Raw genomic sequence first — 24,452 nt, forward strand, 5'->3', positions numbered from 1 at the left:
GTTCAGTAGATTAGTGCTTTTCATCGAATTTGGTAACTTATCAGCAATTACTTCTTCAAACATATTTTCTTTTATTTTTCCTCTTTGATATTGCCTGTATACATTTTTTGGTAGGTCTTTTTTTGATTAACTTTATACATATTCCTAGATTGTTCCATGGGTGTGATATTTTAAAATGCCATCTTAAATCTGATCATGAGCCCATAGTGAATCCTTTACTTCTGTTATTAACACTTTTCAGCTCTAGTATTTTGAGGTTTTAAATGTTAATATTTCTTTACTGAAATTTTCTAGTTGTCCTGAGGTTGTCATCGTATTTTTCTTTAATTTTAAAATACAATTTCCTTTAATTCTTTGAACATATGTATTTAGTATATATTAATTTTTTCAGCTTTATTGAGATATAATTGATGTATAATATTGTGTAACTTTAATGTTCAACATTTTGATTTCATGCAGTTGTGTATTACAAAATGATTACCATCATAGCATCTGCTAACATATCACAGCTTGTAACTATTATTACTTTTTTGTAGTGAGAACATTTAAGGTCTACTGTTTCAGCAACTTTCAGATATACAATACAGTATTATTAACTATAGTCATCATACTGTGTTTGAAATTCTCAGAACTTGTTTCTGTTATAATTTGAAGTTTATATTCTTTGATCACCTCCCCCTTTTTCCCAGCCTCCAGCCTCTGGTAGCCACCTTTCTAGTCTGTTTATATGAGTTGGGCTTTTTTAGATTCCACATTTAATTGTTATCATACAATATTTGTCTTTCTCTCTATGACTTATTTCACTTAGCATGATGCCCTCAAAATCCATCCATGTTGCTGCAAGTGGCATGGTATCCTTTCTCATTGTGGCATAATCCTCTGTGTGTGTCTCTCTCTCATACATATGTGCGTGCACACACACCCTGTTTTCTTCATCCACTCAATTGTTGATGGACGCTTAGATTGTTTCCATATCTTGGCTATTGAAAGTAATAACTGCAGTTCACATGGGAATACAGGTCTCTCTGTGAGTTAGTCATTTCATTTTCTTTGGATATATACCCAGAAATGGAATTGCTGGATCCTATGATAGTTCTGTTTTTAGTAGTTTGAGAAATTTCCATACTGTTTTCCATAGTGGTTGCATCAGTGTACATTTCTACCAATAGTACACCTACCAGTTACTGTTATTTTTCTATAGAGGCTGCACCAGTATACGTTTCCAAGGTTCTGTTTCTGTACATTCTCACCAGCATTGGTTATTTCTTGCCCCTTTTTGATAATATCCATTCTAACAGGTGGGGTTTTGATTTGCATTCCCTGATAATTAGTGATGTTAAGCCATCTTTTCATGTACTTGTTGGCCATCTGTATGTCTTTTTTGGAAAAATATCTATTCAAGTCCTTTACCCATTTTTAAATTAGATTATTTGAAGGTTTTTATATTAAGTTGTATGAGTTCTTTATATTTTCGATATTAACCCCTTATCTAATACATGATTTGCAAATGTTTTGTCCCATTCCATAGGTTGTCTTTTCATTTTATTGATGATTTCCTTTGCTCTGCAGAAGTTTTTTAAATTTGAGGTAGTCCCACTTGCTTACTTTTGTTTTTGTTGCCTTTGCTTTTGGTGTCAAATCTAAAAACTCACTGTCAAGGCAAGTGTTGAGAAGCTTAACATTCTTTGAACATAATAGCAGTTTTTTATTCTTGTCTGCTAAATCCAATGGCTGTGTCCACCCAGAGTCAATTTCTGTTGGCTCCTTTTCTTTATTAACCTGAGTGTAGGTCTATTGTTTGCACATCTCACAATTTTTTTAGACAGTGAAAAGTTTTAGATAATATATTGTAGAACTCTGGGTTCTGTTAACTTTTTTTTTAATCCTCCTGAAACTTGTTTTTTTGGGAGTTTTCTTTCTTTTCCTTTTTTTCAATTTACCTGGATCTGGTCTAGACTCTTTTTCTGCCAGTTTGAAACTGCTGAATTCTGTATTAAATGTTTATTCAAGTTTTCATTTTTTAGCCTGATTTCTTAGGATTGGACTCTCTGTCTGCATTGCTAGGTGGCCAGCCAGTTATTGGTTAGAAATTGTTTTCAAATATTTTGGATTTATAAAGCTTCCATCATTTCTTAGATGATTCTGTTCATGGGTTGGGAAACACATTTGAAATGCAGGCACTTTTTATGTCAGCCTCAGCTTTTACTTTTCTCCAAGTCCCTCTTGGGTCTCCCATGTGTGCACAGCCTGTAAATCAGCATGGGGGTATGTAGAGAGTTTATTTAGCCTCTTTCATTTCCAAGATCTCCCTTTGTATTTCTTAATATTCTGCCACTCTGTCATTTTCCCCACCTGGTGTTGCATTCTTAGGGTAGCAGAGCTGTGGCTGAGCTGAGAGGTGATTGAGAGGGGAGGTCGCTAGCAAGACGGTCACTGGCCCCCACTGTCTTAACTCTAATATCTTAGCTGTGTTTCTTGAATAAACGCTTCTTGATTTGTTGTTGCTTTTGGTTGGTTTCCAGAGCCCTGAAATGATTGTTAGCTACAGTACAGTTCTTTTTATATGTGTTTTGGGGAGCGAATTTGCTGATCTGTTCATTCTGCTAGAGCTGAAAATCTCATTTCTTTTTGAACCTTCTGACTTTTTAATTATTTCCCTGTGTCTCCCTCCCAATCCCAATGTAATTCACTCTAGTCAGACTTTTATCACCACTGAAATCACACTTGTAAGAGTCACTAACATCCTTCATTTGCCATATTCATTTGTCCTATGTTTTCATCTTAATTTCTTATTCAGCAGCTTTTGCTATAAATGGTCAGTGCCTTTTTCTGAAAACTTACTTCACTTGGCCTGTAAGGTAACCTCTCTTGTTTTTTATCCTACTTTATCAATTGCTCCACTTGATATACTCCTTTTCATACCTATGGATGGATGGATAGATGGATAGATAGGTTGGTAGAGAGATACAGATAATATGAATGTGTGTGTGTGTGTGTGTGTGTGTGTGTGTGTGTGTGTATGTATGTGTATTTGTCTAAACTTCTTCCCTAGGTGATGTTATTAGGTCCTCGTGCTTTGAGTCCCCTTTATACAAATGTCTCCTAGACACAGATTTCCAGCCCAGACTTCTACCTTGAGCCTCAGTATTTTTACTTGGATGTCTGATATTAGGATTTCAAACAGAAATCTTGATCCATGTTCAAACAAAAAACAACTTGTGATTCACCTCCTCCCCCACATTTATTTTTAGTTTTAAAATGATCATTTAAAAAGGTAAATCAGATTATATCATTTGCTTGGCCTCCTTGGCTTTCCTTTCATTTAGTTTAGAATTCAGTTTCATCAGAGTTAATATGACATACCCTCCTGCCTGTCTCTCTGTACTTGTTTCCTGCCTTTTCCTTTACTCAGTGATGCAGTCACATTATTCTTCTAGCTGTTTTTGAATATGCCAAGTCCTCTTCTGGTCTTCCTTTGTGGCTCAGCTGGTAAAGAATCTGCCTGCAATGCAGGAGACTTAGGTTCAATACCTGGATTGGGAAGAGCCCCTGGAGAAGGGAAAGGCTACCCACTCCAGTATTCTGGCCTAGAAAATTCCATGGACTTTATAGTCCAGGGGTCGCAGAGAGTCGGACACGACTAAACAACTTTCACTTTCAAGCCCACCTCTGGGCACTTGTATTTGAAGTTCTCTGTAACTGTAGTAGCTTTCCCCGCTTAGCCTCACATGGTTCTCATTCTCATAGGATTCAGACTTGTCCTTAGATCTTAACTTTCTTTGTGAGATCTGCTCTGACTTCCCTATCTAAAATAATAGCCCCTTCTTTCTATTATGATCTGAAAATACATTGTTTATTCCTCTCTGGCCTCTGGTCCCATCACCTCATGGCAAATAGATGGGGAAACAGTGGAAACAGTGGCAGACTTTATTTTTTTGGGCTCCAAAATCACCTCAGATGGTGACTGAAGCCTTGAAATTAAAAGACGCTTGCTCCTTGAAAGAAAAGCTATGAGCAACCTAGACAGCATATTAAAAAGCAGAGACACTACTTTGCCAGCAAAGGTCCGTCTGTTCAAAGCCATGGTTTTTCCAGTAGTCATGTATGGATGTGAGAGTTGGACTATAAAGAAAGCTGAGTGCCGGAGAATTGATGCTTTTGAACTGTGGTGTTGGAGAAGACTTGTGAGAGTCTCTTGGACTGCAAGAAGAGCCAACCAGTCCATCCTAAAGGAAATCAGTCCTGAATATTCATTGGAAGGACTGATGCTGAAGCTGAAAACTCCAATACTTTGTCCACCTGATGCAAAGAACTGACTCATTTGAAAAGACCCTAATGCTGGGAAAGATTGAAGGCAGGAGGAGAAGGGGACGACTGAGGATGAGATGATTGGATGGCATCACCAACTCAATGAACATGAGTTTGAGTAAACTACAGGAGTTGGTGATAGACAGGGAGGCCTGGCATGCTGCAGTCCATGGGGTCGCAAAGAGTTGGACACAACTGAGCGACTGAAGTGAACTGAACTGTCTTCCATAGGTTGAAAGTTTCATGAGGTTAAGAACTTTGTTATTGTTATTCATTGCCATATCCTTAATATTGCAAATGATGCTTGGCACAGAAGAGGTACACTATATTTGTAGAATAACAACTTTTTTTTTTCTGTAGAATTAGTATGTCATTCATGCACTAACAAAGAATGACTCAGTAAAAAGTTAGGCTTGGGATAGTTGTATATTAAATGTATCTCAGGCATAAGCTTTGTCTAATGTTGGCTTGACTAATACTTTAAAAATTGCTCTGTGAAATTTATCGTTTGGATCTTTTAGAGAATTTTAAAATGAGAAAATTTAAGCCTCCTTTCAAAAATAGTAGAATATGAACAGGAAGTAAGGGTAGATAAATATTTGAGTCCATATACTTTCTTCACTTATATTCTTTTTAATAAAAGATCATATGCATAGTATCTGTGTACACAGTCACTTCAGTCGTGTCTAATTACCTGCAGCCCTTTGGACTGTAGCCCACCAGGCTCCTCCATCCATGGGATTCTCCAGGCAAAAATACTCTATTGGGTTGCTGTGCTGTGCCCTCCACCAGGGGATCTTCCCAACCCGGGGATGGAACCCACATCTCCTGCATCTCCTGCATTGCAGGCAGATTGTTTACTGCTTAGCCGCCGGAGAAGCCCTATGTGCATAGTCTTTACATAAATTCCATAAATTTCCATAAGTTACATGGAAATTTAATTTAATACTTCTCTGTTACCTTGGTTAATGGGTCCAGAAAAATAGCTTATTTTAATATAGCCGTCGATGTTAAAAAAAAAAATCTTGATATCTGAGAGGAGTCTTAACTTACTAGCAGTTCTCCCACAAAACTAGCTACCTAGATGTGAATTGACAGAGTATAGACATACTTCAAAAAACAGCTTCAATTTGGAATAAAAAATGGACAGTTTCGAAATTTGTAAAATTTTCTGTGTTGTCTGTAATAGAACTCAGAGTCTGATACTAGGTATCATCCTTGTTAAAGTGAGTATACTGTACTGTCTTGAGTTTCCTGTTTATTGCTTCAGCTATAAACATAACAAGTAATGGAATGAAAGACTGATATTTTATGAAAAGGATTTTAAATATCACTGTATACATAAGCCCAGCTCTCGTACTCGGTTTAAAGAGTCAGAAGGAGAGACATCTTAAGTTCCCTCTTTCCTTTTAGAGAACATGCTAGAACCATCATGGAGTTTATTGAAAATTTCTGGGGAAGAGGAATGTTTGTTTATTTGTGCTGTCATCTTCTAAGAACTGGAGCCCACTCTGCTCTAAGGCAGTTCTGCTTATTAGGCCTTTTGTCCATAATACATCCCAACCCCTTTATTTTGGTCTTGTTTTCTGAACATAGTAGCATTTACCTTCCAAATTCCCAGGTATGTACTTTATGATTATAGCTCTTCTAAGTCATTTTTAACAGAAATTTTATATTTCTGTCCATTTAGCAAGTATTTTGGTATTCTTTTTCTATGTTAATAGATATTTTGGACTTTATTAACTGGATTTCTGACAGTTAAGTATATTCTTGGAATTTAACTTCTTTATTTGTATGTATATATTAATATGTGCTCCTCAGATTTATTACTGCAAAATTTATATTGCAGTGTTGGGAAGTTGTCATATTGTTTAATGTTTTATTTTCTTGAAGCATAACTTTGAAACTCCCCTAAGGAAAAATTATTTGTGTGATCTATAAATTTTCAGGACTGTACACCTTCTAGTATATCATATTTTAACTCTAGCAACTGAGCACTTCTAAATAGGGCTAACTCAGATTTTTCACTGCATTTGGAAAACAGAGCATGTGAGAGTTTTCTTTGCACCCATATTCATTTGCTTGGTGAGAAGTTGATTATTATTATAGTTGAAAAAAATTATAGTAATAATAACTCATTTCAAATATCTCTTGCATACATAAACCGGTCCTTCTCAAGCTATTTGTAGTGAGGTACCAGTTTAAAAATTTTTCAGTTTATTGAAGACTTGTATTTTTATACAATACAATAAAAATGAATTATGAGAAAAGTGAAACTTAGGAAAATATAGGCCCTACTTTTAACTGTAAGATTCATGGATGTAAAATTGTTCTTTCAAATTGCAATAAAAGTTTCTGAACACTTATTTTCGATTTCTGTATTTATCTTACTGTAGAACAATGGTCAGACTGGTGATACCTTTTAGTAACATATGGATGTTACTTTTTAGTAACATATCTGTAGCCTGCTCTTTGAAGTGCTTAATGTTATTTCAGAAGCATCTTAGTCAATATGTGCAGGTAGCCCTTAAAAATATTTTCATGTGTTTCCTTTTCAGAACCGAGAGCTCCAGATCATGAGAAAGCTAGATCACTGTAACATAGTCCGATTGCGTTATTTCTTCTACTCAAGTGGTGAAAAGGTAGGTCTTTAGAACGTGTTTACTGAATATTGTGATGGGCTTGATATTCTTCTAGAAAAAGTTTGTATCCCGTCCTCCCATCAAGACAGCTTTGTTTATTGAATGGAAGAATTCCAAAACACATGTCCTAGTGTTTCTAACCTCACAATATGATTATTGAATATCATTAGTTATATCAGGAAAATGTTAGTGACTTGATTAAACAATGATATCATTTCATTAAGTCGTGTCTGACTCTTTTGTGACCCCATGGACTGTAGCCTGTCAACTCCTCTGTCCATGGGATTTCCCAGGCAAGAATGCTGGAGTGATCCTTCTCCAAGGGATCTTCCAGACCCAGGCGTCGAGCCCGTGTCTCCTGCATTGGCAGATGGATTCTTTACCACTGAGCCACCAGGGAAAACCCTAATGAAATGATGGCGGGGATTAATTTTTAAGAATTTTCTTCTTTAGTTCTAAAGTTCTATATTTCAAAAACTTTTATGTTTCTTGTAGGCTCCTGGAGCCCGTGATAGTTTACGTGTTTATTGGAGGGAGGAATATGATGTCAATTTGGAAGTATTGTCATGTTGGAAGTGATGGAAGTGATGATTTGGAAATGATGTCAGTTGGAAGTATTGGAGGGGAACGGGAAGTGGGAGGACTTTGGACCAGAATGAGACTTAAACATTAGGGAGCAAGTTTAACCTATTCTAGGGATAGATTACATTAAAAAGTTGGAAAAGATGTAATATTACAGAGCTTCTTATAAGTGATCACTATTTATTATCACATTTAATTCTGTAAAAGCAAAGAATAAAGATCTCCTGCTTTGAATTCCCCTTAGCCTCTTACCCTTGGATTTTCACTTTGAAAGATACAGTGACTAATACCTTACACTCACTGGAGTTGGAAGCATAGAAAATCATTTTCTTCAGTTTTACCGTGGTCTTTTTCTTTCTGTCTATTCACTGTTCCTTCTTTCCAGATTCAGTCTTTTCTTTACATTCTTCCTTCACTGGTATGGGTGAAGAGGGAGGACGAGTAATAAGCACTTAAACTCTTTGGCTAAATTAACATCACTTTGAATACGTTCATTTTATATTTTGGACCCTTCCGTGTGTGTGTGTGCATGTGTGTGTGAGTCACTCAGTCGTTTGAGACTCTATGGACCGTAGCCCATCAGGCTCCTCTGTCCATGGAATTCTCCAGGCAAGAATACTGGAGTGGGTAGCTATTCCCTTCCCCAGAGGATCTTCCAGGAATCCAGCCCAGGTCTCCTGCATTGCAGGCAGATTCTCTACTGTCTGAGCTACCAGGGAAGCCCACATACCATGCATATACTTCCCAAATTCCTTAGATCCATAATACCTCTTGATTTCTAGCCAGTTCTTTTTTACTTCACATATTTCCTAGTGTACCATTTAGTCATTTTCCATTGAATTTTATTTAGATTATTTCCTTAGAAATTCTTTTTTTTTTCCATGACAGAGCCTGTAATATGGGAAAGTACCTGTGTATTAAGCCAGGATTGTGATGTACATACCTACAGATATATAATTGTTGCGTGTGTGTGTGTGTGTGTGTGTCATAGCTAAGGTTTTAACAACTATAATTAGCAAATTGGCCCTTTAGTGACTCTCATTTCTTAGGTGTTTTCTGAATTTTTTTTCCCTAAGTTTAAATGATACATTTGCTTATCTTAGGGACTATAAGCCCTCATAAGTATTTGAGCTCTTTTATTTCCTAAGCCCTTTACTTGGTTCATGCTACCTTTTTTTTTTAACCTACAAACTGCCTGTTATGTCTTTGATCTTATCTGTTTTGATATGTCATTTCTTTTTCCTGCCCCTTCCCAAATAAAATTATGGAGCATCTATTATGTTCACAGCACTATTATAATGGAATTTTGCATCCCTATGTTATTAGATGCTAGACATTATAATACCCCATAGAGGAAAATAAATAAAGGTCAGGATTATTTGTTCCATGAACCACTGAATTGCGTGGGGATTCATTTGCACAGGCCTCCCTATGAAACCCCTTGAACATCTTTTGATTGCTTAATTTATATAGCTTTCCCTGAATAATCAGCAAGGTCCTATTGTATAGCTCAGGGAACTACATTCAATATCCTGTTAATAAACCATAATTGAAAAGAATTATATATATATATATATATATATATATATATATATATATATTGCTTTCCCTATATGTCAGGCACTGACATGTTTTTAGTGCTTTACAAATACTAACTCATTTAATTCTTACAAATATAAAGAGCAGAAAGGGAAGAACAAATCTTTCGAACAAACCTTTTGTGGTAACACCCAAAGACTTACCTGTCTGGCAACCCCTCAAATGTATTTTCCCTTTTTAACTCTGGTGTCTCTTGGTGTCTCTCTGTTGATTACTTCTGAATCTCAAAAGCTTTTCCTTGTTGCCTCATAATATTTTTAGTTATTGGTTATATAATATTCCACTGAGTTTTTGTATTACATAATAATCTTAACTCTTCCCCTATTGTTATTTTTATTTTGAGAATATAGTTAAGCTACCCAAAGGCCTTATCATAATTTTTGTCCATAAGCACTTTCCAGCTCTGGGTAAAGTTCAGGTAGGATGGCTGTAATGTTTGACAGATATTTCCATTGACCACAGTTTGACTGAATGGTTATAGGAATAGCCATCTTGGTGACCTTCTCACTTTGTGCCACCCTGCCATTTTAAAAGCTGTCCTTGGGAGTTAAACATAATATACTTTTAGCCTATAGTTGTGGAAAACAGTAGCCAATGTAACTAGAAGGAGGAATTAAGTCAGGACAGGGACTAGAGATGTGACCAGATTAGTCTCAGTCATAGTCTTCTGGTTGGAATTATTAGTATTTAGTAATTGGAGCATCATGTAGTCAGTTATTATACTCCAAGTTACCCAATAGATTTTATTGACTCTGATTTAGTTCAGAATAAATAGTATTTTCTCCTTGATCAGAGAGAAACATTTTTTCAATGTTTTGAAACTCTGGATTTATAATACTTTTGTGAATTCCAAGTATCTTAGAGAATAATGTTTCTTAGTGTCAGTATTCAGCAGTAGAAACCTTTCCCTCCTAAATGAAATTTATGAAGAACCTCTGTTCTATAGGTAGAACAGATAAAAAGCAAAGCTGTTCCTGATTGAAACTGGGGTATGAGAACAAAGGACTGCCTTCTCTGAGTTGCAGCTCATGTTTGTAGAAGCCTGGGATCCTGCAGGAGTATGGAAACCAGTTTTTGTTTTTACAAGAGACTTAGATTTTATTTAAATCAAGTAATAGTTTTCTTTAAAAAATATTTCTCATAAAATTATTTATAAAAAATATTTCATAAAAAATATTTCTTATATAAAATTGTTTTACCTGTGGTTCATCATAGTTTGATTATGGAGTAATTAAAGCTATCTTCCTTAAATAAGACTCTCCTTTTTGTAGGAGAGACAGTTTATAAATAGCAAGGATGTCCAGTTGATATTATTCCTCATACCAACTTTGCTGTTGTTAGTAACTGTGCATAGGGCTGTGTTCAGAAAGGGAGGTTTGTGCAACTTCCTCTGGGATCAGGGAGAAGAACGGTGTTTGATTTTGCCTGTTTGTCACTAGCCCTGGAGAGAAAATGGTTGAGGTGAATCCTTTACGAAAAGTAAAGAGCTCTGGCTTTGTATCCAGAAATACTTGGGTTTGCATCCTATTTCCACCACTTCATAGCAGTATGACAGGCAGTGTTACCTTTGAAAGCCCTTTTCAACCCTTGTCATCTGTATAGTAGGGATTTTGTAAGGAAAAAAATGTAATATAAGTGCTTATCATAGCACATGGTGTATAATCAACACATTAGCTTACTATTTTACAAATTACTTAAGTAATAGCAAATACATATTGCACTTGCTGTGTGTCCAGACATTTCTCTAAGCCCTTTTGCACATACTTTATACCTCACTTCACTCTTACTGCAACCCAGTAAAGAATGGGTATACTGTTACTATTCCTGTTTTATAGAAGAAGAAATTAGGCAGTCAGAGTTAAGTAAGCTGTATGACCTAAGACTCATACAGCCACAGAGTGGCAAAATTAGGAGTCAGCTCCACAGTCTGTCTCCATAGTTTGTGTATTATTGCTTTACAGTTTTGCACTAGAAGCAGCGTATCTTAGTAATGATTGTTGAGCAAGGGGAGATTATATAATGTCTACTTTGGAGACCTTTTAGAAGTAAATAGCCTTTTGCTGTATGATAATAATAGTGTATATGTGCTCATTCAGTTGTGTCTGACTCTTTGTGATCCCATGTACTGTAGCCCCCCACGCTCCTCTGTCCATGAGATTTCCCAGGCAAGAATACTGGAGTGGGCTGCCATTTCCTTCTCCAAGGGATCATCCTGATCCCAGACTCAAACATGCATCTCCTGCATTGCAGGCAGATTCTTCACCAGTGTGTCACCGGGGAAGTCCAATAATAATAGTAATAATAGTAAATAGTAATAATAGCCCAAACTTATATGGTGCTTCCTGTATGACAGGAATTAACCTAAACACTTTGCCGTTTTTTTCTTTTCTATATTTTTGGAAGAGCTTTTGAGAGGATTATTCTTAATTCTTCTTAAAATGTTTGTTAGAATTTACCATTGAAACCATCCAGCGCTGGCCTTTACTTTTGGGGAAGTTTTTGATCACTGATTGAATCTCTTCTTGTTAAATAAGTTTGTTGAGATTTTGTATTTCATCTTCAATCAGTTTAGTGATTGGTATGTTTCTAGTAATTTATCAGTTTCATCTACATTATCTAATTTGTTGCTGTACAGTTTGTTCATTGTATTCTGTTACAGTCCTTGTATCTGTAAGGTCAACAGTAATATCCTTACTTTCATTTCTGATTTAGTTTTTTGTGTCTTCTCTCTTTTTTCTTTGTCAGTGTAGCTAAAAGTTTGTCAATTTTGTTGATCTTTTCAAAGAACCAACTTTTGGTTTCCTTGAACCTGTTGTTTTTTTCTGTTCTCTTGTTTTATGTGTGCGCTCAGTCATGTCCGACTCTTTGCAACCCAGTGGACTGTAGTCCTCCAGGCTTCTCTGTCCGTGGGATTTTCCAGGCAAGAATACTGGAGTGGGTTACCATTTCCATACCTCTAGGGGATCTTCCCAATCCAGGGATCAAACCTGTGTCTCTTAGCATTGGCAGGCAGATTCTTTTGCCACTGAGCTACCTGTTTCTGGTTTAATCTTTATTATTTTCTTTCTTCTGGTAGCTTTAGGTTTAGTTTCTCTTCGTTTTCTTGTTCTTTAGGGTATAAAGTTATGTTATTGATTTAAGATCCTCTCTCTGTTTATTCCTGAGTACTGCTTTGCTGCCTCCATTGAGTTTTGGGATATTTTCTTTTTGTTTTCATTTATCTCTTAAGTGTTTTCTAATTGTTCTTGTTTAAAGATGTGTTGCTTTATTTTCTCTTTGGCCTGTTTGGTTATTAACAGTGTGCTAAAAGTTTGCTGTAACAGTTTGTTATAATAGTGTGCTATAATTTTCACACGTTTTGAATTTTTTGATTTCTGGTTTTTATTTCATTGTGGTTAGAGAAGATGATTGTATGATTTTAGTCTTTTAAAACTTACTGAGATTTGTCTTATGGCCTATTATATGACCTATTCTGGAGAATATCCCATGTGCACTTGAGAAGAATGTGTATTCTTCTGTTTTGGGATAGAGTGCTTTCTCTGAATTTTTGCATCTTTATTCATATTCTTTAGCCATCTTTCTTTCTTTTCGCGGTTCATGATGACTTTGTCTGGTTTTGGTATCAGGGTAATACTGGCCTCATAGAATAAGTTAGGAGGTGTTTTCCTCTTCTATTTTTTTGAAAAATTTCGTGAAGAATTGGTATTATTTCTTCTTTGAAGGTTTGGCAGATTTCTCCAGTGAAGCCATTTACAACGGATGACTTATTGTGGTAAATTTAAAATTACTAATTCAGTTACTCTACTTGTAATAAGCATACTTAGATTTTTCATTTCTTCTTTTGTCCATTTTGGTGATTTTTTCATTTCATCTAAATTGTCTTATTTATTGACATGAAGTTAATACTTTTCCCTTAAAATTATTTTTGTTTCTGTAAGGTCGGCTGTGATGTCTCTGCTTTCATTCCTGGTTTTGATAATTTGAGTCTTCTTTCTTTTTTGTTTCTTGGTCAGTCAGCTAAAGGCCTGTCAATTTTGTTGATTTTTTTTTCTTTTTTCCCCCAATGAACCAACTTTTGGTTTCATTAATTTTTTTAATTGGCTTTCTGTTCTCCAAAGTATTTATTGTTGTTCTAGTCTTCATTATTTCCTTCCTATGGATTTATTTTGCCCTTTTTTTCCCCCTAATCTTTCAAGTAGAAGCCAAGGTTATTGATTAGAGATCATTCCTCTTTTAAATGTCATATATTGGTCAAAGGCTGTGTTTCAAGTCTCATTCGCCAGTTATATTTTTATCTTTTACCATTGGATGTGTGGTTGGCTTGAATGCTGTTGTCATAGTTTAGGAAGTTCATTATTTATTTGCCACATGTTGAACCAGGGACTGATAGATCGGAATTTCCCCTCTCATTGCTCCTGGGAGGCTATAGCCTTGGACACTCACAATCTTTTTCACTGCCAGGATGAATGTGATTTTACTTCCTGGGAGTTGCTGTTGGCTCAGAGTGGCTTATTGTTTCCTCAAGTGTATGGTCAGAGGTTGTTTGTAAGCCACTTGTGGCAGTGGTGCGTCTGCTGCATGTCGATGTATCTGTGTGCACCTCAGGGGATGCTTCAGGTTTGTCCCACATCCTGCTCGGCTAGCAGCTGTGCACATCCTTACCAACTTACAGAGATGACTGTAATTCCAAGTAGGTTCTTCGTGACTATGTTTTCCCTTGGTTCTTTCTATTAAACTTATGGTGCCTTGCCTTGTTTATGTCCTGAGCCTACCAGCCTCCTCTTAATTGCTATCTACAAAGACCTCCTTTTGTACAGTTCATGAGGCTCTCACAGCAGATATGCTGGGGTGGTTTGCCATTCCTTCCTCCAGTGGCTCACGTTTTGTCAGAACTCTGTTATGACCTATCCATCTTAGGTGGCCCTACATGGCATGACTCATAGCTTCATTGAGTTATGCAAGCCCCTTTGCCACGACAAGGCAGTGATCCATGAAGGGGAAAGATTGAGGGCAGAAGGAGAAGAGGGCATCAGAGAAAGATGGCTGGATGGCATCACTGATACAATGGACATGGACTTGGGTAAATTTCAGGAGATGGTGAGGGGCAGGGAGGCCTGGTGTGCTGTAGTCCATGGGGTCACAAAGAATCAGACAACGACTGGGCAACTGAACAGCAACAAAGATTTCCATTGGTTTTAGGCAACAATTATAGGCTAGAGTTATTCCTCTGTATTGCAAATAGTTAACGTCTTGCAATAGAGCACACAGCCTGCCTTTCTTCCTGGAAGAACCCCTGTGCTCCCACCCTAGAACTGGATGAGGACTCACTTTTCCCAGAGTCACACCCTTACTGTATGAGAAGGCACTGAAAGAGGGGCAATAACAATGGCACCCCCTAGTCTTCACAGGTTGGCCCTCCCAGCATGGGAGCTGTTCCCATGAGCAAATTGAGGATGAGACTGTTGAGGGCTCCAGCCTACTATGCTTGGAGTAGGGCTTCTCTTACTTACTTGTGGGGACTGAGTCGGGGAAGGAAGAGACCGTTCTCTTGGCTAGGATAAATCTTTTGCAACTTGGGATGCAGCTTGTCCCTCCTGGGGTGAGACCGCAGTCCTTGGCTAGGAGCTGAGAGGAGAAGGTGCTGTCTGGAATAGAGTGCTGGGTGCTTCAGTGGCTCAGTCACGTTCAGCTCTTGCGCAGAGAGAGTGCTGAATAGAGCGTCCCATACCTGGAGATAGGGTGGCGGGGTAAAGGCGCAGGTCTTTGCTAAAATGCAATAGATTCTTGCAGTTCTTACCAAGATTTGTTTCTTACTTGCTGTGTGCCCTTAGAACAATTTCCATATACTTCACACAGTTGTTGGCTAAGCATTTTATCATTTTGCTTTGCTGAGGAGAAGATCTGAACTCCTTGCACTGCTATTCCAGAAACCTTGCTCCCCCTCTTATTATTTTCTACACTTTGTGGACTACTTAGTGAAATTGTTATGCTAGGTAGAAAAGATTAATAAAATAGAGGCCTCCAACTATAGTGGGTACATACTGTAGTGTAGAGGGATAAATTTAAAAAGTAATGACAGCATATGCTAATTATCTTCTTTTTACATCATTAACTTTAAGCAAACACAAAAAATTAACACCATTTTACTAATACTTTATTAAACATTTACCAAAATAATTATTTTAAAATAGTAGATAGATAAATACACCTTATATGTAATTTAATCAAATTCAAATTCTTAGAGATATTCATTTGGTTAACTGGAATTACATAATGTCTTAAATCATAAATAAAATTGCAATTTTTTCTTAAAATTTTATGATTTATAAAGTGCTTTTAAAATGCATTTTTCTCATTTAAACATCATGCAGTACTGCTAGGTAGCTAATATTATATTTTGTTAGTTTCATCATTGGAAAAATGGAAGTCTTGTGTGATTAAAGAATTTGCCCGGTGTTGTATAGTTAGTAATCATGGGAACCATTTTCAAACATAGATTCTTCAGCTATGAAGTCTGTTTTCTTTCCAACCACTTATTCTCTTCAGATTGTAAAACTTACTTCAATTTGCCTGCATTGTATAGTGTTTTAGGTACAAAGTGTAAAATCTGTCTACCTGAATTTGAAGAAGGACAGGAGAGAAATATACTGCAAAATGATACATGGAATGACACTTATTTGTATTAGGAACAGAAATAGTATGGAGGAAAGTAATAAATTATCCAGAGGGGTCAGCAGATGAATTACATAGGAGAGGTGATGGTTATTCAGGGTTTTGAAGCCCAAAGAAGAGCTATTTTGATATGTAGTGCAGAGTAGGTATGTGTCAAGTTAGAAGTACAGGATGTTTGAAAAGTTTGTTGGAGTAAAACAGCATAGTCTATGTAGAGGAGATACAGGTATTTCATGATTTCAGATATGTAAAATAGGGAGTTATGGGGCTAGTAGTGGGATGTGAAGCTGAGAAAGTAAAAGTAGTTTCATAATTGTTTGTCAACTTCTCTATAGGAAAAGGATTTTTTGTTGTGTTGCTGTTTTAAAGGAAATAAAATCCTGTTACAGAAATGACATACATGCAGAAATGTTATACAAAGTTGTAGCTAAGTATATATGTAGTCAAGTTTATGAAATTAATGCCTCTGGCTTTTTTCTTTGTCACCTTTCTTACTGTGTGAAAATTACTGATATCAAGGAATTTTACTTACTGAAATAAAGAGGTTGCCTAAATAAGGCCAGTTTTGTATCTCTTAAAATTTCATGGTGATTTCTATTGCAGTATAATAGAAATAGATAATCGATGAAACTTTTACTGAAGAAATGCTGACATTTTTGTTGGAGTGTGACCTAAAGAATAAATATATAGGTAATGTAAAACTCCCTGAAGTGAATGAATTATCTAGACCTCCTCGTGAGTTATAAATGTTATTGACAACAGTAAGGTGCTGACTATCATCTGTTTGAAAATGTAAATATACAACTTTCTTTTTGTTATTAATTATCACCTTGTTTTTATGTTATAATATTTTAGTGAAACAAATATTTCTACATTCATTCTGTAAAAAAAATTTTGAAATAACAGAGGGGTAGTAGACAAAAATAAGATCTTGACCCTAATCCTTAAATCCCCAAATCTCTTTCCACATAGGTAAATTTCCTATGTGCATATATGAGCACATATATCATATGTAGGAGAAGGACATGGCAACCCACTCCAGTGTTCTGGCCTAGAGAATCCCGTGGACAGAGGAGCCTGGTGGGCTGCTGTCCATGGGGTCGCACAGAGTCGGACCTGACTGAAGCGACTTAGCATTCATGCATGCATTGGAGAAGGAAATGGCAACGCACTCCAGTATTCTTGCCTGGAAAATCCTAGGGATGGAGGAGCCTGGTGGGCTGCCGTCTGTGGGGTCGCACAGAGTTGGACATGACTGAAGCGACTTGGCGGCAGCAGCATATCATGTGTCACCATAACAGCATAATAATATGGCCTTTTATGTCTATGTGCCTAGACCCTGCACCCAATTTCCTTTATTGTTAACATCTAATATCAGTATGGTACATTTATTACAATTAATGAACCATTACTGATACATAATTATTTATTCAGGTTTCCTTAGTTTTTACCTAATGTCTTTTTTTCTCTTCCATAATCCTGTTGAAGCTACCTTAGTGCATTTAGTTACTATGTCTCTTAGGTTCCTCTTGGCCATGGCAGTTTCTCAGACTTCCCTTGTTTTTGATGACATTAGCATTTTTGAGTAGTGGTAGGTAGATATTTTGTAGACTGCCTCACTATTGGAATTTTTCTCATAAGAAGCTAGAGCTATAGGTTATTTGGAAAAAGACCACAGAGTGCCATTTTCAACACATCACATTAAGGGTATGTGCAGTCAACACGATTTGCTATTAATCTTCATCACCTGGCTGACCTTGTATTTTTCAGTTTTCTCTACTGTATAGTTACTCTCTCCCCTCTTCCATGCTGTATCCTTTGAAAGGAAGTCACTATCCACAGCCCACACCTCAGAAGAGGGGAATTATTTTCCTTAAGGGTAAAGTTGCTGTGTAAATTACTTGGATTTCTTTTGGGTGATGATTGTTTCTTTATTAAGCTGTTATTTATTTATATCAGTGTGGACTCATGCCTATTTACTTTATACTTTGGGTTATAATGTAATAGTACTTTTTTGTAGTATTAGAAAAATCAAAAAAGTTGTAGAAAGATGCTCAATCTCATTCATAATTGTAAACATTCTATTTTTATTATTATTATTAATCAAATGTTCCTGCTTTGGTCATTGGGAGCTCTTTGCAGTTAGCCATTTGTTCTCCTTTGTCATAATTCAATTACTGTGGGCTTCAGTTATGTTTTGGATTTTGAACATGTCTTTACTTTCTGGCATATAGATTATTTTAAATTTCTTTTCACAAATCTTTAGTCATCTTTGTGTGTGTGCATGCACATACACACATGCACACACACAGAATTGTTTTCATAGACTTCGTTTCTAGAAATGGCATTGCTGAGTCAAATTGGATGTGTCTGTTCATCTTCACTTTAGGATAAATATTTTAGCCCACTGACTTCCCAAAAGACTGCAAGAATTGGGGATTTCACCAGAAGTATATAATGGTGCATTTTGGACAGACAGCATTCCAGTACTTAGTTTTCTCAGGTTGAATTTTCTTTTCCAATTTGATATGTAAGAAATGGTAGCTCATTGTTATCTTATGGCCTTTCTTTAATTATGAATGAGATTGAGCATCTTTCTACATTTTAGTTTGCCATTTGTATGGCCATATATTTGTGCCTGTTTCCATTTTCTTCTATTAGAATGTTAGTCTTTTCTTATTGATGTACAGGAGCTATTTGTATTTTAAACAAAAACAAATAAGCTCTTTATCATGTGTAAACAATTTTTTTTTCCAAATTGTCATATTTTTATTTGGTTCTGTTTTTTTAAGCTTTACATTTTTATGCAATCAGATTGGCATTGTTTTCCTTAATAGCTTATTAATATTTTGTCCTCCAATATTTGCAAACACATATTTTTTCTTCTGGTACAATTTTTTTCATGATTTTGTGTAATTTTGGTATTTCTTTTCTTTGAAGGTGTGAAATAAAGATGAAGCTTGCCTTAATCATTGTTGTATGCTAGTTGCTCATCTCCTTCCCCATCCCCTCTCCCAGTCTCCCAAGCAAAAGAATATTTCTCTTTTTCCTAATCCATACTGTTTCCTGTTAGTATTATTTCCATCTTTAGCCAGCCTGGCACATTCATCAGAGAAAAGGCATCTACTTTGAAGATTTTTCTGCAGTGCAGGTACCCTAAACTCAATTTTGAGGAGAACCCTGGGTTACCATGATACTTTGTTGGATGTCTTTATACTGGGTTCTCTTACATGCTGCTTTGCATCCCATCAAATTTTTAGAATGATAACGCAATTTTGCTTACAACTGCATCTTCAAGCAACTTTGTTTGCTCAAGTTGAAAACTTGGGGTAAGAGCATCATAGTAATTTGTATCTGTTTTCCAGTGGATGAAATTATCCCAGCTTTTGCTGAGTTTTTGTTAAGTGTGATCAAAATTTTGTCATCTTAATTTCTTAAAAGTGAACAGTTTTAGAGTGGAGCTCATAGAGGAGGAGCTATCAGCAGTTTGTTGTTGTTCAATCACTAAGTCATGTCCGATTCTTAGCGACTCAAGCAGAGTCAGACATGACTCTTGACTGGACATGACATGAACTGCAGCACGCCAAGCTTTCCTGTCCTTCGCTGTCTCCCATAGTTTGCTCAAACTCATGTCCATTGGGTTGGTGATGCCATCTAACCATCTCATCCCTGTCGCCCACTTCTCCTGCCCTCAATCTTCCCCAGCATCAGGGTCTTTCCCAGTGAGTTGGCTCTTTGCATGAGGTGGCTAAAGTATTGGACCTTCAGCTTCAGCATCAGTCCTTCCAATGAATATTCAGGGTTGATTTCCTTTAGGATTGACTGGTTAGAGAATAGTCTTTAATAAAAATGATAACTGAACCATGGAGAGAAATATTCCTAGAATTATACATCATGTAGCTTGGAAGCCTAGTAACTGTTTTTTGAAATCAATACTTTCTTATTATGTTAGTAGACTGTTTTCAGTATCTCCAGCTAAATGATACTCTCTATATGTTGTGTAATTTTCTGCTAATCTGTGAATATTCAGGCATTCTGTTTGATAACTCAAAAGACATTGTGTTAAGAAAACAACAGGCCTGAGATTTTCCAGAAAATAACAAGTGATAGGAATGCAGAATCCTGGACTTTCTTTCTTCTTCAAATATTAAGTATCCTCAGTCTCTTAAATTATCTTTTGAATAAGTCTCCAAACAAAACTACTTTGGGAACATGAAAATATTAATATCTCTGCTATGATGACATTTCCTAGGAATGGGCACTTTCCCCTCAGGGAAGATTATTCCTGAGGCTGTTTAATTTAAGGCAGAACATCTGCAGGTGTAACAAGAGCATTTGAAGAATATGTGTTGAGCCCACTTATTTCAGAACAGTATTGGTGGTAGTATTTCTTTGTTTTTCTTGGTTTTAGTCTTAGGACCCAGTTACATATACATTTTTTAAAGTGGATTTGATTTGAATATAAGCACAGAGCCATGAAACGCGAAAGGGTGTTCAAAGAGCCTTTGAATATAAGATACCTCCTGTGTCTCAGAAAATGAAGATAGTTAAAACAACAACTTTTAAATGTCAAGGGACAGTTACACTATACCTACAAAATGGACAGACCTCCACTATGGTTCTAAGGAAATCTGACAAGCTAAGAGTGAATAAATAGAATTTATTTGAGCAAAAAGATAGACATATTAATCTGAAAAGTACTGCTCCAAATATAATCTGAATCTCCGTATTTCTTATAGTGTAATAAATGAGGACATTTGACCTGGTTTTAGTAACCTTCCTTTCTGGTGTTTTGTTAATATTATGAATAAAATATAGTGCCTAAAAATGGTTATCATTCATTCATACATCAAATGAAGCCTGAATTGTGCAAAGTAGAGTGGAATTATCTTTGTTGATCTGAACACAGTACTTCTGTACTACCTAATATTGGATCAAATTTTTTCATTAGCTGCATCTCAATGTTGATTCCTTTTGAGCTGTATTCAGTTACACCTATCATTTATTTTCCAGTTGAATTACTGTCAAGTCTTATCTGTCTTTTTATGTAATGAATTGATACTTTGATTTTAATCATAGGGTTTTATATTTATCTTTCTTAAATTTTTTATTGTTGATTTGGCTTAGCATTCTAGGCTACTAGCGTCCTTTAAATTCTAATTTGGTCTTCCATTTTAAGGCATTTTCCCTAAGTTTGTGGCAATATTATGTGGTTTGTTAAAGTCAGAAAATTGTAAATTGACTGCCAGATCTATCCCCTGATGTGTTTTATTTGACAGGCACATTGTTTTTGTTTTTTAAGTAACATGCTTTTAATTGTATCTTAATCTCATCTATCTTACCAGCTACCACCTCTTACTGTGTTATACATTTTGGCTTCACACATCTACATTTGTTGTTTAGGCTTTTGCAACCCTTAATAAAGGAAAACATGTACAAAAATAGGCTTATATTAATCTGCAAACTACTGCTCCAAATATAATTTGAACCTCCATATTTGTCATAGTGTAATAAATGTAGCCCTACAACTAGAAATCTTCCTTGAACTTCGTATTCATTTTTTAATCTGTTTATTCTTCACCTTTGGTATGATTATTTAGCAAATGAATTAAATTGCCAATACATATTTCCAGTTCATTTATAAATATATATTGTGATTAGCTTTGTCAAAAGATTTTTTTAAAATCAAGAAACCTGTAATCATATGATAGTTAAAAAAGAATAATTTTGACATCTGTATTAATGACCCTTTATAAGAATTGGGGTCATCAGACAGAGCCTTCATTTTACTTATTCTCCCTAACACCTAATCACTTATTTTAGATGTACAGAAAAAAATGTGGTAGTGTTTCTTTTTAAAATTGATAGTCGTTAAAACTAAATCTTTATTCTGTGCCAGGTAATATGCTTTAAGAGCTGTATATGGATCATTTCTTACAATTTCATAACAGTCTTTTATAAAGTATGTGTCATTAGCAGCACTTTTAGAGTGGACTGTGGCTTCAGGCGGTAAAGTAACTTGCTGTGGTCACATAACTTGTAGTAGCAGAGTTGGGACTTCTGTGTAGTTGGTGTGACTCATGCTAACCTTTCCCCTTAATTATTACAGAGTATACCTTCTCTGAGTTTTGGATTTCCTCTTGTCATGTTCTAGAACCTTGTTTGATCAGTTACCCTTTCCTTTCTTAAAACTTTATTCTCTTTTTATCCACCTAGCTTATAAATAATTTGGGTCTCTTAGCCATTAAAAAGTACAAACAAAAAGCACGTTAAAATTTTGTATTTGACTTCTATTTCCCCTCAAGTTACCAGTTCTCTCCTTACTTTCACCAGTAGAGATTTTGTAAGAACAAACTAGATTAACTGCCTCCTATTTCTCACCTGCCATCTGTTCAGTCTTGAATTCAGTACAGGTTGGTTGCTACTGGCACCATGGACTGAAACTACTCTTTCCAGCACCATCACTGAACCATTTTATACCAGATTCAGAAGACTTTTCAGTTGCATCCTTCCTGCTATTGAAACACTTTGCTGTTCCCCATCTCAAGATTATTAAAACTCACCTGTGGGTCTTCCGATGCTAGTCTTCCCTTGCTCTTTTATGTCTCTTAGTTCTTGTTGCCGAGTTGTCCCCCTAAGGTCTCCTGCTTCTTAAGTTTCAAGGATCTTATACTCCTTTCCTCGCTCTTGAGTGAGTGGTTCAGTTCTTATAGTTTCAGCTATTGCCTGAGTCTAACTATGCTCTACTCTTGTTTTCTGAATTTGACTTGACCAACCATCTAGGTATTTCCAGTCACCTGTAAAACATAGCTACCTAAAATGTTCTCATATCCATTAAGTAAAAGTTCAACTAACTTTTCCCTCACACCTTTTTGCTCTTTCTATGTTCCTTATCTCATTACCTGCCTAATTGCCCAAGTTTAGAGACTGCTAAGTTAATCCAAACTTGTTTGTTTCTCAGATTCTCTATTACTGTCTGGTTTAACTAGCCAGTATACAGTATACCTGCCCCATGCCTCATTTTATTTATTTTTTTTCCATTTATTTTTATTCATTGGAGGCTAATTACTTTACAATATTGTAGTGGTTTTTGCCATACATTGACATGAATCAGCCATGGATTTACATGTGTTCCCCATCCCGATCCCCCCTCCTGCCTCCCTCTCCATCCCATCCCTCTGGGTCTTCCCAGTGCACCAGCCCTGAGCACCCGTCTCATGTATCCAACCTGGGCTGGTGATTTGTTTCACCCTTGATAGTATACTTGTTTCAATGCTGTTCCTTCTGAACATCCCACCCTTGTCTTCTCCCACAAAGTCTAAAAGTCTATTCTGTACATCTGTGTCTCTTTTTCTGTTTTGCATATAGGGTTATCATTACCATCTTTTTAAATTCCATATATATGCGTTAGTATACTGTATTGGTGTTTATCTTTCTGGCTTACTTCACTCTGTATAATGGGCTCCAGTTTCATCCATCTCATTAGAACTGATCCAAATGAATTCTTTTTAATGGCTGAGTAATATTCCATTGTGTATATGTACCACAGCTTCCTTATCCATTCGTCTGCTGATGGGTATCTAAGTTGCTTCCATGTCCTGGCTATTATTAACAGTTCTGTGATGAACATTGGGGTGCACGTGTGTCTTTCAGATCTGGTTTCCTCGGTGTGTATGCCCAGGAGTGGGATTGCTGGGTCATATGCCCATGCCTCATTTTAAAAAAGTCCTTATTGCCTGTGTCCTGGTCCAGGCCTTGGATTCTTTTTTTTTTTTTTTTTTTTTTACTAGTTGGAGGCTAATTACTTTACAATACTGTAGTGGGTTTTGTCATACATTGACATGAATCAGCCATGGAGTTACATGTATTCCCCATCCCAATCCCCCCCTCCCACCTCCCTCTCCACCCGATTCCTCTGGGTCTTCCCAGTGCATCAGGCCTGAGCACTTGTCTCATGCATCCCACCTGGGCTGGTGATCTGTTTCACTATAGATAATATATATGTTTCAATGCTGTTCTCTCGAAACATCCCACCCTTGCCTTCTCCCACAGAGTCCAAAAGTCTGTTCTGTACATCTGTGTCTCGTTTTCTGTTTTGCATATAGGGTTATCATTACCATCTTTCTAAATTTCATATATATGTGTTAGTATGCTGTAATGTTCTTTATCTTTCTGGCTTACTTCACTCTGTATAATGGGCTCCAGTTTCATCCATCTCATTAGAACTGATTCAAATGAATTCTTTTTAATGGCTGAGTAATATTCCATGGTGTATATGTACCACAGCTTCCTTATCCATTCATCTGCTGATGGGCATCTAGGTTGCTTCCATGTTCTGGCTGTTATAAACAGTGCTGCGATGAACACTGGGGTGCACGTGTCTCTTTCAGATCTGGTTTCCTCGGTATATATGCCCAGGAGTGGGATTGCTAGGTCATATGGCAGTTCTATTTCCAGTTTTTTAAGAAATCTCCACACTGTTTTCCATAGTGGCTGTACTAGTTTGCATTCCCACCAACAGTGTAAGAGGGTTCCCTTTTCTCCACACCCTCTCCAGCATTTATTGCTTGTAGACTTTTGGATAGCAGCCATCCTGACTGGCGTGTAATGGTACCTCATTGTGGTTGTGATTTGCATTTCTCTAATAAT

General features: G+C 36.5%; 1 protein-coding gene across 5 annotated transcripts in view; it reads left to right on the forward strand.

Moving 5' to 3' along the window:
• Positions 1-24,452, forward strand: part of GSK3B (glycogen synthase kinase 3 beta) — a 202,429-nt gene that overhangs the window by 102,238 nt on the left and 75,739 nt on the right. For all 5 annotated transcript variants that reach the window (XR_009696998.1, XM_061167078.1, XM_061167080.1 and 2 more), the window contains exon 3: positions 6,867-6,950. Coding sequence is in view for 4 of the 5 variants with exons in the window: in XM_061167078.1 (XP_061023061.1) it covers positions 6,867-6,950 (84 nt within the window). In the remaining variant the exon portion in view is untranslated. The remainder of the gene's footprint in view (positions 1-6,866; positions 6,951-24,452) is intronic.

Source organism: Dama dama, chromosome 19 (genome assembly GCF_033118175.1).
Source record: "Dama dama isolate Ldn47 chromosome 19, ASM3311817v1, whole genome shotgun sequence".
Taxonomy (NCBI): Eukaryota; Metazoa; Chordata; class Mammalia; order Artiodactyla; family Cervidae; genus Dama; species Dama dama.